The sequence below is a fragment of the Rhineura floridana genome, chromosome 6, assembly GCF_030035675.1.
Source record: "Rhineura floridana isolate rRhiFlo1 chromosome 6, rRhiFlo1.hap2, whole genome shotgun sequence".
Taxonomy (NCBI): domain Eukaryota; kingdom Metazoa; phylum Chordata; class Lepidosauria; order Squamata; family Rhineuridae; genus Rhineura; species Rhineura floridana.
This window is the reverse complement of record NC_084485.1, coordinates 70,420,990-70,438,663: the sequence shown is the minus strand read 5'-3', so window position 1 is coordinate 70,438,663 and position 17,674 is coordinate 70,420,990. Positions and strand designations below refer to the sequence as shown.

General features: G+C 41.9%; 1 protein-coding gene across 6 annotated transcripts in view; it reads right to left on the bottom strand.

The window, feature by feature from the left end:
- LOC133387467 (serine/arginine repetitive matrix protein 5-like) overlaps positions 1-16,665 on the bottom strand; it is a 71,217-nt gene extending 54,552 nt beyond the window's left edge. For 4 of the 6 annotated variants that reach the window (XM_061632271.1, XM_061632270.1, XM_061632272.1 and 1 more), the window contains exons 1-2: positions 15,923-16,665; positions 5,835-5,907 (exon numbers count right to left, since the gene is read on the bottom strand). In XM_061632271.1, the coding sequence (XP_061488255.1) occupies positions 5,835-5,897 (63 nt within the window). In that variant the 5' untranslated portion in view covers positions 5,898-5,907; positions 15,923-16,665. Of the gene's footprint in view, positions 1-5,834; positions 5,908-14,810; positions 15,032-15,922 lie in introns of all 6 variants that reach the window. The other 2 variants (XM_061632268.1, XM_061632267.1) reach the window with 2 other exon arrangements.
- Between the last annotated feature and the right edge of the window lie 1,009 nt (positions 16,666-17,674).

Sequence of the window (17,674 nt, the reverse complement as noted above, 5' to 3'; positions counted from 1 at the left end):
TTATGCTGGCTGGGGGGGGGGGGTTGCACTTGGTTTGACGTGCAAAGATCTGAGTAGTGGCCTCTGCCTCCCCACCTCCCTTACCAGTGGAGAGACCACCACTGCTATCTTATGGATAAAAAGAATTATTCTACTACCTCTGTATGTGTGTGTTCATTTTTAATGTTGTTTTAGGCTACTTAGATGTGCAGCAGCCAGTAGGCATTTTTTTAGTAACTGAAATGTAATTGTCATGATTACTTCTGAGAAAAAATAAAGTAATCAGTTACTTTCAGAGCAATTGTAACTGTAGTTACTACTTTTTGGGCCATGTAATTGTAACTGTAATTTATTACTTTTTAAAGGAAATCTTCTAAGCTCTGATTTCAAGCCCATAAAAATCCTGGAAACAAGACTGGAATGGATATATATAAAAATAGTTTCATCGATGAATATCGGGGGTTGAAAGATTGAAGTACAAAGTTCAACACCTTGCCCAAGAATTGTGAATTTGATACAAGGAGGCAGAATTTAAATAAAAAGGGTCAAGTATGGGTTTGTTCAGGAAGGTCTCACTATGGCCTTTCACAGCAGTAGGAACCATGCCTTCTTTCAGGGAGGTCTATAGAGACAGACGTCTAAGCAGCTCTAATTAGCCAGGAAGGACAAGTGATAGGTCTCATTACTCCAAGTAACCCGTCCATGTCCTCAGCTTGAAAAAAATGGTGATAATCTAAACAGATGGAAGCACAGCTACATCCACCACTGATTCTGCTATACCTGTTGCAACCAGGTGAGCATGGACACAAGTGATTTTTATCTGCAATTTTTTTGCAAAATTGGTCACAGCTGAAAGGATGTTGCTAGATCCCTCAAGGCCAGGTTGTAAAAAGCCCCTCATCATGCTGTTATGAAGTATACATGCAAGCCTGCAGTTCTCATATGCAAATCTGACACCCTTCTGGGATCTTCTGAAGGTGTCCTGAAACTAGCACTTTATGGAGTCAAAGAATACCATTGAGTATCATTCAATCAATTTATTGTAAAGTAAGGAAATTAGTATGTTCATTAAACTATGTTAAACATAAAAGTCTGTAAGCACTGACAACAGTGCAATTTCAGCACATGTTGAAAACATTTCTGCTTGCCATGGCTTTTGTTGTTTGCTAATTTTAAAAATAAAGATACTATTTCAGATGAGTAAATTAAGCATAAATGAAAAATGTATAAGTGGCAAGATAATTAGACAGAGACCCCTTGAAAGAAAAACTTTGTTGCTATGTGCCTTCAAGTCAATTACGACTTATGAATCAGTGACCCCCAATAGCATCTGTCATGAATCACCCTGTTCAGATCTTGTAAGTTCAGGTCTGTGAGTTCTTTTATGGAATCAATCCATCTCTTGTTTGGCCTTCCTCTTTTTCTACTCCCTTCTGTTTTTCCCAGCGCTATTTTTTTTCTAGTGAATCGTGTCTTCTCATGATGTGTCCAAAGTATGATAACCTCAGTTTCATCATTTTAGCTTCTAGTGATAGTTCTGGTTTAATTTGTTCTAGCACCCAATTATTTGTCTTTTTCGTAGTCCTTGGTATGCGCAAAGCTCTCCTCCAACACCACATTTCAAATCAGTTGATATTTCTTTTATCTGCTTTTTCACTGTCCAACTTTCACATCCATACATAGAGATCAGGAATACCATGGTCTGAATGATCCTGACTTTAGTGTTCAGTGATACATCTTTGCATTTGAGGCCCTTTTCTAGTGCTCTCGCAGCTGCCCTCCCTAGTCCTAGCCTTCTTCTGATTTCTTGACTATGGTCTCCAGTTTGGTTAATCACTGTGCCCAGGTATTGATAATCCTTGACAAGTTCAATGTCCTCATTGTCAACTTTAAAGTTACAGAAATCTTCTGTTGTCATTACTTTAGTCTTTTTGACATTCAGCTGTACTCCTGCTTTTGTACTTTCCTCTTTAACTTTCATCAGCATTAGTTTCAAATTTTTACTGGTTTCTGCTAGTAGTATGGTATCGTCTGCATATCTTACATTATTGATATTTCTCCCTCCGATTTTCACACCTCCTTCATCTTGGTCCAATCCCGCTTTCCGTATGATATGTTCAGCATATAGATTAAACAAGTAGGGTGGTAAAATACACCCCTGTCTCACACCCTTTCCAATGGGGAACCAATTGGTTTCTCCATATTCTGTCCTAACACTAGCCTCTTGTCCAGAGTATAGGTTGTGCATCAAGACAATCAGATGCTGTGGCACCCCCATTTCTTTTAAGGCATTCCATAGTTTTTCATGATCTACACAATCAAAGGCTTTGCTGTAATCTATAAAGCACAGGGTGATTTTCTTCTGAAATTTCTTGGTTCATTCCATTATCCAATGTTTGTTGGCAATATGATCTGTGGTACCTCTTCCCTTTCTAAATCCAACTTGGACATTTGGTATTTCTCGCTCCATATATGGTAAGAGCCTTTGTTGTAGAATCTTGAGCATTACTTTACTTGCATGGGATATTAAGGCAATAGTTTGATAATTACTGCATTCCTTGGGATCCCCTTTCTTTGGAATTGGGATGCATATGGAACGCTTCCAGTCTGTGGGCCATTGTTTAGTTTTCCATATTTCTTGACAGATTTTTGTCAAGGTTTGGACAGATTCAGTCTCAGTAGCTTGCAGCAACTTAGTTGGTATGCCATCTGTTCCTGGTGATTTGTTTCTTCCAAGTATTTTAAGAGCAGCTTTCACCTCATATTCTAAAATGTTTGGTTCTTCATCATACAGTTCCGCCGTGAATGAATATGTCATCTTTGCATCTCTTTTATAGAGTTATTCAGTGTATTGCTTCCATCTTCCTTTTAATTCATCTAGGTCCGTCAGTGTGTCCCCCTGTTGATTATTCAACATCCCTACCCTTGGTTTAAATTTCCCTATAATTCCTCTAAGCTTTGTCCCTACGTATTAGTCACTGTATTGTTGCATTTAGGGTTCTAACTGTGTTTCTATCTCCTCTTGCTTTTGCTTTCCTTCTCTCATCCATTCCTTCAGTCATCCATTGTCTTTCTCTCTTTTTAACTAGAGGTATTGTCTTTTTGCATTTTCCCCTGATAATGTCTCTGACTTCAATCCACAGTTCTTCTGGTTCTCTGTCAACTAAGTTTAAAACCTCAAATCTGTTCCTTATTTGATCTTTATATTCTTGTGGAATGTTATTTAAATTGTATTTTGGCATTATGATTGTTTTGTTCTTCTTCTTTAGCTTTACTCTGATTATTTTATATCACCAGTTCATGATCTGTACCTCAGTCTGTTCCTGGTCTTGTTTTCACAGGAAGTATGGAACTTCTCCATCTTTTGCTACCAATTATATAATCAATTTGATTCCTATATTGACCATTTGGTGATGTCCACATGTAGTCATCTTTTCGATTGTTCAAAAAATGTGTTTGCGAGAAACAAATGACTGGCTTCACAGAATTCAACAAGTCTTTCTCCTGCTTCATTTTGGTCTCCTAAGCCCCATTTCCCCACAATTCCTAGTTCTTCTCTGTTCCCTACTTTTGCATTCCAGTCCCCCATAATTATCAGCACATCTTGTTTTGGTGTGTGATCAATTTCTTCCTGTACTTCTGCGTAAAATCTCTCCAATTCCTCTTCTTCTGCATTTGCCATTGGAGTGTAGACTTGGATGATGGTTATGTTGATAGGTTTCTCATTAAATCTCACTGATATCACTCACTCAAACCTTGCATTATAGCTCTTTATTGTTTTTGCTACATCACTTCTCACTCTTAAAGCAACCCTGTTTCTTCTTGATTTCTCATTTCCTGCATAAAATATTTTGTAGTTGCCTGATTGAAAATGTCCCATTCCCGTCCATTTTCACTCACACCAAGTACTGTAATGTTGATACATTCCATTCCTTGCTTGACAATTTCTAACTTTCCCTGGTTCATGCTTCTCACATTCGATGTTCCTACTATGTGCGTTATATAACTCTGGACTCTCCTTTCGCATCTGTGCACATAAGCCTCTGGGCTTCCATTCGGCTTTGACCCAGCTGCATCATTAGTCACCGCATTACTCGTACTTGTCCTTTGTTCTTCCCCAGTAGCTCGGTGGGTGCCTTCTGACCTGGGGGTCTCATCTTCCAGCACTATCTCGTGTTGCATTTTGGATACTCTGTTCATAGGGTTTTCGTGGTAAGAGGTATTCAGAGGTGGTTTACCATTGCCTTCCTCTGAGTTAACTTAAGTTGTGTGAAATAGTTAATCTCACCTGTGTGCGTGCACATCTGTGCACATACCTGGTTTAGCATAATTGCCATTATAGGGTCAAAAAGAGTTGACCAGGATGTCGTTTTCAACCAAAGTAAAATTCCCACAGACCTATTCTAAAGAAACGTATGAAAGCAGCCCTTGTCTGGTTTGTTGGCAGTGAAATGTTTAAAAAAGTACCTTTTAAAAAAAAATCAGTGTATTATGGCTACAAGTTTTCTGTTAAAGAGAAGAAGCCACAAAAACAGAATTATTCACTTAATACTTACTCATAGAAAAAATTGTAATAGTAAATGACAAAACAAGTAAATGTGCTTAGAAATGTAGTTTAAATGTTACATTCAAACAAATCCGATGATTTACAGGGAAACTGTTATAATTCTTATAAACATTTTAAAATACAACAATAGGCAGTATGCACTTCCCTTACATTGCTGAAATGCTAATGAAAATAATGAAGGCAGTAAAACATGTGTGTTTGGAAGGACTCTGTATGCTGCTGCAGCTGTTGCCATTTACCCACAACTTTGCCATACTTTTTTGTCTTCTGCTCCAGGTATATGAAGGGGAGGGGCTGCCTCAAGCAGCGCCTTGACGTCGCACAATATGCAATGCTAAGTGAGCACTTAGCGTCGCACTTGGAGTCGTCTTGCAGAAAGAAGTCAACGGAAGAAATGTTCATAATGATACTGTGCACAGAAGATGATGATCAGGTGGGGAGAAGCACAATGGAAAATTAGAGAATACTTGACCTCCATGACATCCTTATGATGAAGACAAAAGAGGTGATGCCAAGAATAAGATATTGCATATATGCTTTTAGTGTAACATTCATAGAAATTTTTAGATATATTTTTATAATTGTTATATTATTTCTTTTTGTTTTGTATGATTCATTTTGTTCTCATGTTATGTATATTGTTTAGAGATTTATTGTTTAGTTATGTTTACTTAAAATGTGAACTATTGTTTTTTTATTATGTAGAATTTATATTGATATTTTATGCTGTAAACCGCCCAGAGAGCTTTGGCTATGGGGCGGTATACAAATGTAATAAATAATACTAATACTACTAATAAACTATGAACATACTAATTAAGTCCAAAGGGCTGTGTGTTACAATACATAGGTACTTCATATGTATAGTTATCTGAATAAAAATTAACTATAATTTAGAACTGTCCAATTTGACTATGTTATTAATTAATTTTATGAAACAATGTATTTTTAGAATTGGAGCGTTTTCTTACGAAAAATACCACAGTGGAAAACAATTCTGTTGCCATTTTTTTCCCCTGTGAAAAATGATCCAACCCACATCACTGCATATAATCTTGATTCTCCAAGGATGAAAACCATTTTCAATTGCTGCAGCTTTCAATTATTTATCTTCTGTTCCTGTCACATTATGAGTACAGTGCCTTGCAAAAAAAAAATCAGACCCCTGACCAATGCTCTCTCATATTACTGAATTACAAATGGTACATTATAATTTCGTTCTGTATGATATTTTATTTTCGTTCTGTATGATATTTTATTTTAAGCAGCAACAGCAAGAACAACTTACAGGCACATCAAACCGAGGTTCCCATTGATGCCAATCCCAGTAATTGGAGTAGCCCCTCTCCATATTTCAAGACCTGTGGAGAAAAAAAAAACCTGTGTCATCTTTTTAGGATGCATTCAACTTTTCAGCCACGACTGTGCACATTAACCAGACAATTCAGAGCACAGTGCAAGCCCCTTCACTCCTCAATTGAGCAGAAACCTGTCACTTTAGGCCACATTCACCCATCCCACATAGGTCTTGCCCTAGGCGACCAGGCCAAGATAAAAACACAAATTTCAGAATCTAGGACGTGCCCAGAAAATGGAGGGAATATTTGCTTTATAATAGAAAATCACTCTGTATGTGCACAGATGTTTCAAAGCACTGTATCTCTGGTATAGAATTTAGCTCAAAAGCTGACAATAGTCTCTCACACTATTATCTAGATCAGGAGCAGGTAGACTTTAGGCTTGAGATTTTTTTTTTTTACTAGAATCCCAAGTTCTACCAACTGCAGCCAGGAGTAAAAGATACAAACAGGTCCAGCACCAGACTGCAGTGGGCCCTCACACCCCTTCCCATGCAGCCGGTGCAGGCTTAAATAGGTCCAGCACTGCAACTTCAAGCACCACTGTGTCAGCGTAATAGCACCATCACCCAAGATGGCAGGCATGTGTATGCAGCGTGCTAGTGTGCTGACGCAGTAACATGGGAGGTTGTGCAGCCGAGCCTATTTAAGCCCACGCTGTGATGCCCGAGTGCCAATGCCTTGGCACTCCGCACCATCCCAGGAGCCAATTCCCCACCCAGGGCAACTGATCCTGGCAACTGTCTCCTCCTGACAGGGCGCAGTAATCCAACAACGCCCTGCAGGATAGGTAGACTGCCACCACCTCTTAACTGGTTAGCCACTCTGAGTCAGGGGACACCCAGAGCCCAGGATAACTTTGCTATGGATTCCAAGAGACAAGAGCCAAACCGGCACTCCTTGCTGTGGAGCCTTAGGCAAATTCCTCAAAATACATGGTAGTCTGTGGTCGTGGCCAAGGTACTGGATCCAGAGCCAACCCCCTCCCAGAATGAACACAACACTGATAAATAGAAATAACTTTATTAAAGAAAGAATAGGTGTACAGTTAACAGCAGCAAAATAGTTCCTTAATATCCACACCCAAGAGGGGCAAGGTAAAATACAGAGTTCAGTTACAACAGAAAAACAAGAAAGCTATCTAACCTATTCTGATACTTACACAGAGGTATTCAGTTGCATAAGCCCCTCTCCTCAGAAAGAAAAACAGCCAGGATAGTAGATGGCAAATTTGGAACCTCACCAAGCAACATCAGTAAGCATGATGGGACCCGTAAGAGAAACAAAAACTCAAATTTTCTGCCCATACTTGTGGCAAAAACCCCAGCAACAGGTCAGAATCAATTATCCAGTCAGGGGCTTCTTCATGAGGTAAGCTCCCATCAATCACCAGCCAAATGGCACGTCCTCCTTGAAGCTTCCCAGACTTTGATGGAGCCAGGCCTCTACTGATAAGAGGGTGTAAAGTTGGGCCTCCCTGATTATCTGCAGCTGAGAAATAAATCTGCCAACTCATAGCTCTAATGCAGAGGCCAAATGGTAACCAGCTGAGATCCCACACTATCAAATGAAACCCCACAATTCCTTGCCAGAAAGCCATTTTAGATTCAGGTTTTCATGACACATGCTACCTCCTGCATTGGCACATTCCCACACTGAGTGTATATGCACGCCTGCCATCACCCAAGATGGCGGCAGGGGTGTGTTGACACTCCTACTGCCATCTTGGCTGATGGCGGGCATGGCGACACAGGTGCTCGCATGGCTGGGCCTATTTAAGACCATGCCAGCTGCATGGAGAAGCTGTTGCCTGCGAGGGTGGAGCTCCCATGAAGCAATCTGGGCCACTGTAATGTCACAGGTTGTAATTTTCACCTGGCAGCCCGATGCTGGTGCAGATCAGAAGCTCCATCTTCCCAGCTACAGGAGACCTTGGCCAGTACCCAATCTGGTTGCCTGCTGGCACTGGGACTGGATATAAATTTAGAATTAAATAATTCTGAAGTCAAGATTTTGTTCTGAGTACCAGAACCGACCTGAGCTCACAATCTCTCTGAACAACAATCCAGTCCTGATGTACTCAAACACCCTTTCTTCATTTCAGCAGTATAATTGGAGTGGGGTTATTCTATTGTTGCCATCATGAAAAAAAGTGGGAGTCAGAAATCCTTACTGGTTAAAAGCACCCAGAGATCTACCAATAGATCCTGATCTACCTTCTGCCCACACCTGATCTAGACAACTCCGAATCAAAATGATCCAAGGGTTGGGGCAACTCCTTTAGAAGAAAAGTGCTTTTTAGTCTAGAAAAAAAGTTAATTGGGGGGGGCAAGACAGAGGTATATAAAATCATGCATGATGTGGAAAAAGTAGATAGAAAGAGGTTTTTCTCCCTTGCTCATAATTCTAGAACTTGGGCCATCCAACGAAACTGAATGTTGGAAGATTCAGGCCAAACAAAAAGGAAGTACTTCACACAGTACATAACTAGATAATGGAATTTGCTCCCTCAAGAAGTAGTGATGGCCACTGTGGAATAAAATTTCCTAGGTCTCAAACTTTGGTTAAGACTTTGCAATTAAAGGGGTTGATGGGAAAGAGTGACATTGAAATATGATGACAGTATATGTTACAAGTACATTTTATTTATTTGTTTATTTTTATTATTTGATTTATATCCCGCCCTTCCTCCCAGCAGTAGCCCAGGGTGGCAATGCCACAGGACGTTCTGAGAGAAAAAACTGCTGATAAGCGCTTACCCTAATTAATGTTTAATTTCCTCTGTTTGATGTGAAGGACAGTAAACATATGTCAAGATGGTATACTGAAACTTTGAAGTACATGTCCTTTTGAGAATCACCATAAATATGTGCTGTAAGAAAACTGTATGCCAGAGAACTTTGGTCTTTCATGGTGTTTTCATTCCTGTCTGAATTTCTCTCGAAGCGGCTGCTTGCTTTGTTTTATTTTGCTTTATTTTAATAAAGTGCCTCTGGCAAGGTCTGGATGCAAACACAACACAAAGTTCTGTTTCTTCCACACCACCCTCTTGGTTGATTTCAAAAAGGATTAGAAAAAATCATGGAGCATAAGGTTATCAATGGCTACTACAGAGGCAATGTGCCTCTGAATACCAATTGCTGGCAATCACAATTAGGGAGACTACTGTTGCACTCAGGTCTTGCTTTTAGGCTTCACATAGGCATCTAGTTAGACACTGTGAGAACAGGATGTATTAGGAAGGCCCCAGAGAAGCCACAAAGTAATCCAGAGGAGGCTGCGAACAGTAAAGATTTTTTTTTTTTTTAAAGTCTACACTCCCTGGACACTATCTGCTTCCCACTGCCGCTGCAGATGACACCTCCCCCTTGCTCCAAACTAGAGGGGAGGACTTTTGCTAAAGTGCCAGAGCATCTTTCAGGCGCACCAAGGACAGGCATCTGCCTATAAAATACATAGCAGATGTTATGTTTTTAAACATGTTTTTATTGTTTTATCACTTGTTGTTCGCTGCTCTGGGCTTCTTCTGGGAGGAAGGGAGTGATATAAATTTAATAAATAAATTCTGGCCCATATCATATTGCTGAACCCACCCAAGTTTTTGTTTTCATGTACCCCCTTGAGTTCCTCCTGTGTAACTTTCCTGACTACCCCTACACTTATGCCAAATTATGATAGAGGCCTGTACTGTTGCCTTTTTGCCAATCAGGTTATTATTCACTAATAGGCAAAAAACCTTGCGGTTTAAGAACGTACCTATAGCCAAAAGATATTTCTATCAAACTTTTAAAAAGCAGGGAAATTGGGCAGCTACAGTGAATGCACCAGGGGGGCAGGAGACCTGACCTCCTCTCTGAGATATTGTGCTGCCCTACAAATTTGTTAAAATGCAAATACAATTTGCGTTGGTCTTTCACAGTCCAATCCACTTCCTGTGAAGCTTGGAAGGAATTGGTAACATGTAGGGATTTGAACCCTGGTCTCCCAGGTCATAGTCCTAGGATACGTAAAACTGACCACAGGGGATGGGGAGGGCGGAGAGGAAGGGAGGGTGAAGGAAAGGAGAGGGAAAGGGCAAGAGGGAGGGGATAGGAGGGGAGGGCAGGTTTGATCATATGCATGCTTTTTGAGTTCCCTGGGATTTACTCCTGTGCAATCCTGTTTAGGATAGGTGAAACTGGTCTGGGGGAGGGGGGGAAGAAGAGGGCAGGAAGGGAAGGGGGAGGAGAGATTTAGTGGGTGGGCAATGGACAGAGGGGAAGCCCCTTTCCTTTCCAAAAGGAAAACATTGTCAACAGTATCATTCTTTTTCAGCGTTTCCCCCACCTTTTTATTCTACAGCAGGCACATGTAGCCTCTCACCCAAATTTAAACCAAAGTTGTCCCTGGCCACATCCACACGAGACTGTTATTTCACTTTAGGCAGTCATGGCTTCTCCCAAAGAATCCTGGGAAGTGTAGTTAGTGAAGGGTGCTGAGAATTGCTAGGAGATGCCCTGTTCCCCTCACAGAACTTCAATTAGAGCGGCTGACTGTTAAACCAGTCTGGCCACTGGATCTCTGTCAGGGGAATAGGAGTCTCCTCTCAGCACCCTTCACAAACTACACTTCCCAGGATTCTCTGAGGGAAGCCATGACTGTCTCAAGTGAAATAAAGGTCTGGTGTGGGTGTGGCCTCCTGATTAGGCAAGCCAAGCAGCTGTGAGTCTGGCTTTTAGAACACTGACAGTTGGTTCTTACTGAGCATGTCTGACATTATCATTGAGTTCAAGCCAAAATTTCTTAAATTAATAAAAATCAGCCAGGCATTTTTTAAACTTTTAAACTGCAGAAGGTGAAGGTCAGAGTATGGGGCAAGGTCAGTAATAGGATTAGAGGTACTCTGTGAACATGGCTGATTTTTAATGAATTTCAACAGATTATGAGAACTCTGAACTCTGGATTCTCTCTGACTGTTTTGTCTATTGCCATGAAAATTTAGAGGGTTGTTAAGCAAGCGTTTCTGAGTTCAGGACTATAGGTTTGGTAAGGTTTTGTTTTGAAATGAGCTTATGGGAAGGATCAGAATGGCATGGGGGATATTTTCAATTTAACATTGCAGAATGCGAAACATCTATGCTGACTATAGTATACAGCCACTTTTGTGGCTATATAATTTTGATGGTAGGAGTGCCTGACTTTCAGGTCCCAGCCAGAGCAGTCCTCATCATGGGAAGGCCAGGAGACACCAGTCTTAGACCCAGTCCTGGCTCAAGTTCCATCTGAGGTTGAGGAGTCAGGGTCATACAACAAGGCCCCAGACAGGCCCTCTGCACCTGGTGCAAGTTCAGCCTCTGATATTGTGGCTGAACGGGTTCCAAGCCCAAAGGAAAGGCATCACCTCATATGGTAGCTGGAGACCAGGCCCAATTGGAAGACTGCCCAACTACAGACCTGAGCTCCTTGGGAGTAAAGGCCCAGGTGCAGGTCATCAATGTGAGTCAGCTGAGGTTTAGGGTGTGATTCCAGCAGCTTCAGCATAAAAAACCCGGTGCTAGACTCAGGAGCTACTGGAATAATGTTTGTACCTGACTGCTGATTGCTTGTTGACTCTAGACCTGACCTTGGACTGCTCTGGACCTGCCTCTTGCCTTTCCCTGTGTTGTCCATAGACTGCCTGGCTCTAGACTTTGGACTGCTCTGACCTTGTTCCTTGCATGACCCCTTTGCTGTTGTAGACTCTGTTGGGACTCTGATTGTGGGCTGGCCCTAGATACTGATGTGCTGTTGCCCTCAACTATACTAGTGCTCAGAGGCACGTTACCAAATTCTTCCAAGCTACACAGGAAGTGGATTGGATTGTGAAAGACCAACGCAAATTGTGTTTGCATTTTGAGAAATTTGTAGTACAATATCTCAGAGAGGAGATCAGGTCTCCTGCTCCCCTGGTGCATTCACTATAGCTGCCCAATTTCCCTGCTTTTTAAAGTTTGATGAAATATCTTTTGGCTATAGGTACGTTCTTAAACCGCAAGGTTTTTTGCCTATTAGTGAATATACATCTGAAAAGTTCAATGTGTAAATCTGACAGTCCAGAGGAAAACATTAAGCTAGGGCAAAAAGGCAGGCTACTATATAGCAAGCAAACAGTAGATAGCTGGTTTCCCCACCAGCACTGGAGCAGAACAGAACAAAGCAATCAACGGGTTAATTCTGAAACATTCTCAATACTCTGGAGTCTACAGATACAGTAGGCCCCTGCTTTTCAGCAGCCTGCTTTGCAGCGTTCCGCTAATATGGCGGCTTTCAATTAGAGTAAGGCCCCACCCTTACGGAGCTTGTTCCACTTTTACAGCATTTTTCGGGTGTCAGGCGCCATTTTATTGAATGAGTTCCACTTTTTGGTGGGTTTCGCTTTTAGGAGGGGGTCTGGAACGTAACCCGCCATATGAGTGGGGCCCTACTGTATCCCTAAGTGAGTTACCTAATCAGTTCATGGCCTATCTTATTGGTTTTATTATCTCTGGTGTGAGTTCTGTTGCATAATTAACACTTTGGTATTGAATATACCAAAGAATGTTTATCTTCACACTATTAAGATAACTCTGGTACTACAATACTAACATGCTATTGATTTTTTTAAAAGAAAAAAGCAGATTTTCTGTATTATTAATAAAAACATTAGAAAAGCGATGAGGAATCTGACTCTCCAGATGCTGTTGGCCCCCAGCCAGTGGTCAAGGGTGATGGGAGGCATAGTCCGGCAACTTCTGGAGGGCCACAGATCCCTCATCCCTGCTTTAGAGGAAATGTTTCATCTAAATATTCCAGAAATAAATTGTCTGCAAAGGTTATAAAATCCTTGGTCTCTGAGTTAGCAAAATATTAGAAGATGCAATGGTTGCATTAACTAGCAAAACAAATTACACTAAAGAAACAGAAGGCAAGAGGGAAAATCCTATACCCCTTTAGAGAACTAGTTGTATTGAATACACCAAAGAATGTTGTTATGAAACTGAGTAGCATAGAGGCAGTCTTGCGAAGAACCTAGTCAAACAGGACAGAACCAACAACTGGTTGTTAATGGCAATATCGTATTGAGATCTTGCCACTGGGTCAAGAGAATGATGTTATCAAATTTGTACTATAAATATATGGTGGGATGAAGAAGCAACATACAGCAAAAATGTTCCCACATTAGTATAATGATGGACGGGAAAATATCCACCATTAGAAACTTTTAGCACAACAAGAGCTCCTACATATCTTGGGTGCTCTTGCAATTGTACCTTTCCCCACACCACTTGGGCCCCCACAGCTTTCAGCACAGAGAAAGAACAATGCCATAGAACCACAAGCTTCAAAGCTCTAGGCCAGGAATGGGGAACTTCAGGCCCAGGAGTCAAATGTGGCCCTCCAGCCCTCAGAACTCTTCTCAAGCCATGTCCAGCTCCAGGTGACAATCCTCACTGGCCCTGCTCTGCATCCTCCTTGAGTGCTTCAACCTGGCTGGAATATGTCCTTGAACTATGTTCCCTAGATAAGTGTGTGTGTGTATACAGAAACCTCTTTGTGTGGTTGGAATGTAGTCTGCTATACAAAGATACGCACTGCATTCATTGCCCTGCATTCATTGCCCTGCCTACCTTTTGCCTCTGACCTCACCCACCACTGGCATGGCAGCTCCCAGAATGAGAACGATGGCCCTTAGGCTGAAAAGGGTTTCCCACCCCTGCTCTAGGCAAAAGTCATGCATCCTTGCTTAACAACTGAAAGGAGAGGGAGAGAACAGTGAGCTGCTTGGAAGAAGAGTAGAATAAAAACTCAATAAATAAAATAAAGGAGCTACCCAAACTGATTGCCAGTCCAACCTGTTCAATCCTCCAATCTTTCAGGTTGCCAGCTTAAAATATATTAAAGAAGGAAATCCCTTGGAGGCCCAATTGAACTCCCTATGACATATGACTATGTGCAAGCGTGCTATGCTTGCATGTGCATCTATTCTGAACAAGTCCAGAGAAGATGCGACTAATCATGACTTTAGTATATGAATTAAATTGTGCCCAATATCACAATTCAGGTGTGATATCTGTATGCAGTTTGAATATATTCACATATATTGAATATATATGTGAATATATTCACATGTATTCACAGGCCCTATGTGAATAGTACTAGCAGACTGCATGTAGATATCACAGTAGTGACAACTGAGTTGGGAACAGTTTAGTGCATATGCTAAAGACACGATTAGCAACAACTTCTCAGGCCTTGTGCAAAACAGATGTACATGCAGGCAACACACTCACTCATAGCTTGCATAAGGTTTCTTCCACAGAGATGCTATCAGTGTACAAAATTAGTCACTTTTGATGTGGGTCTGGGGACTTCTCTTGTATTTTGCACAGACACAGCTACAACTCCTTCTTTGTAACCATGAAAGCTAACATTAAGAACTTTAGCTTAAATGGCCAAAACTGATAGAGGGGGAAAATACTTGTGAAACAAGCAAAATGTGACCACGACATTACTGGATCAGTTGCACAAACCTCCTGTGCTTGAAAAACCCTGTTTTCCCTCCCATTGAAAATGGACATGGACTGCCTTCAAGTCGATCCCAACTTATGGCTACTCTATGAATAGGGTTTTCATGGCAAGCGGTATTCAGAGGGGCTTTACCATTGCCTCCCTCTGAGGCTAGTCCTCCCAGCTGGCTAGGGCCTGCTCAGCTTGCCACACAGCTGCACAAGCCAGCCCCTTCCTTGTCCGCAACTGCCAGCTAGGGCGCAACTGGGCCCCTTGGGACTATGCAGCTTGCCCACGGCTGCACAGGTGGCAGGGCACGTAACCCCTAAGCCACATGCTATGGGGGTGATCTTTTGCTGGCCCTTTACACCCAGGAGACACGAGCAGGGATTTGGACTCACCGACTCTGGACTCCCAGCCAGACTCTCCTCCCCACTGTGTTATACCAGCTGAATCTCCCTCCCAGTGGTGTATTGGTAAATTCAGAAGTGCAGGGTCCCTTCATGATAGTTACAATCACACCCCTCCTCTTTTTTTTTTTTGCTGCCGAGTTCAGAATGAGATCCTTATTAATGGCTTCTCCCTCAAGTGGCTGACTCACTTCCTTTCTCTTTGATTGGCTCTAAACGAAAGGACAAGGAAGCATGTTAGAAAACTCTACTAATTGACTAACACATTCCCCTTTCATGCTGATGGCTCGTAGGATGCTGGAGTCATAAGTGCTACCAAAAAAGTAAGTAGTCTAAGACCTCTGAGACCCCAGGTGACTACTGCTGGTTATGCTTTAATTAGAATTCTTGCATTGAGCAGGGAATTGGGCTCGATGGCCTTATAGGCCTCTTCCAACACTGCAATTCTATGATTTTATTCTATGATTCTACCCCTGTTCCTTTCCAACAAGATTGCCATCTATCCTTTCTAAGGGATGCCACTTCTCTGAAGCACCATAACCCAGCTGATAGCCCTCCTCACCCACTTCATAATCTCATCATTTTAAAGAACAGGTACTGCAATTCCATAGTACCTACTTTAGTTTTAGGTGTTTTGTTTTAATCTCTCACCTTTACCTCCAAGAAGCTCATGGGCCCTGCATATTATTATTGTTAAGGTTTATTAGCTGCCCTTCATTCAAAAGTCCCAATTTTAAAATACAGCATGAAAAACAATTAAAAATAACCCAAACACAACCTAAAATAGCAAAATAGGGTGGGTCCTAAACATATACATCTCAGGAGTCAAAGGCCAGGGTAAAGAGGTTCATCTTCAGCATTGGCTTAATGCTGAACTTGCCAGGCACACTTCGGTGGGGAGTTCCACAATTTAGAGGCCGCCAGAGTATACTTTCTCCCCAACCCACGGCTTCCGAGGCCCGTGGAACTATCAGAAGGAGCCCCCCTCTGTAGATCTCAACACCCAAGAGGGTCTGTAGGGAAGGAGGCGGTCTTTCAGATATTTGGGACTATAGTGTGAACTTTTACAGGATCTTGCAAGAGCCAACCATACGGAGTCTTACCTTGAATCCGATCGCCGCTGTTCCTCCTTTGCTTTAAAATGGGACCTAGCAGAGTCACGACCCATCCGCAAGCATAGGGCGAGAGATTCGGGAGAGCAGGGACTAAATCAAGCCGAACTGAAGCGTTTTGGCGCTGCGAAAAAATTCAGGGTGAGCAGGAGCCGAACAAAAAGTATTCTAGGAAGCTGATAGAACCGCTAAGATAAAAGTTATTGGAGAGGAGGAAACTTGTTGGATCCATTTTTTTATTATTTCCCCCTTCCTTTCAACTCTTCAGCTGTTGTAGTAAAAACAGGAAGAGGCGGCAAAAGACACCAAAACGAGCGCTGCTTCTACTGTCACCAACAGTAGTCCCAGCCTTTTCGGGCGTGAAGGAAGTTTAGCGCAGGCTCTACTGTTCACGACACCCGAGCAGCTGAAAAAAGCGAGCCAGTGAACGCGGTTGGGTGTCGGAATAGTGGCAAAAACATATGCGCTGAAACAACGGTCAGGCTGCGATGCTGATGGGGAAGTGGCGAAGTTTTCGTGTGGCTGCCGAACGCGTAAAACATCTTTGGCGCGATTTCCTCAAGAAAAGTTGTAGAGCGAGCTCTCAAGACCACTTGCAAAAAGCGCGGGGGAGGGGCGGTGAAGGGAAGGAAGTACATAGCGCCTTCTGTGAGGAAGATTCAAAAACAGATACCAGTAATGTAATCTCCGTATTTTAGCAGGAGGGAAGGGGCTAAGGCAAAGTGAGAGACAATGGCTTGAATAAGACTGTTCGCTGCCTTGAGGTGAGTTGTGAACAGAAAATTAGCTCAGTTTCTTAACTGCTGTGCTAGACAGGCGGGCGGGGGAGAGGAGGAGGGCTAATTACGATGTTTGGCATAATAATTCCTAGCATATGGATGTATTCATAGTACTAGTTGACGTACATTTTCCTGTAATGTAAGCTAAGTACTTTATAGTGTGGTGTTACAGCGATTTGGGGATGGAAAGATCTGTCAATTTCGGTTCTCTCCCTTTCTCATTTTTCCAATCTGAAATTCAGTTCTCCACATTTCTGCAGCAATTTGAGTTTTTTTCCTAAATCCTCATGAAAATTCTGAAGCGCTGTAGTGCAAATTTCTCCTAATAAACACCTTTTTGAAAGCAGGTTTGACTAACGTACAACATATAATGCATTTTTTGTATGTTATTTTCACTCTTGTATTCATTTTTATGCATACTTCCCCTTAACTTGCATTTTTGTAAACATTAGTTGAACTGCATCACAAAATTCACATAAGTACGGATTTCAAAGGATAGCTGTATTTCTGTTCTCAGTTGTTTCAGAAAGTGTGCATTTGATAATTTTGGCTTTAAATGTGAACCGAATCAAATTTCTTTCCCACCCCTAGTTAGCATGTAAGAGGAGGAGCTGGGAGACCAGAGTTCAAATCTCCACTCAGACATGAAACTCACTGGATGACCTTGGGACACTCACAGTCTCTCAGCCTACCCTACCTCACAGGGTTGTTGTGAAGATAAAATGGGGAAGGGGTGAACCATGTACACCATCTTGAATTCCTTGGAGGAAAGGCGGGATATAAGTGTTAAGAAATTTTTTTAAATCTTCAAATTTTGGAGACAGGTACATTCTTATCATGGCTCCACAGAAGTAAAATGAACTCTCTTACAAATAAGTACTCCATGCTTGTGTAAACATTTACAAGACAGGAGGCTAGTCTTCAGGTCAACTTTAGAAAATAAAAAGGAAATCTTGCATAATGT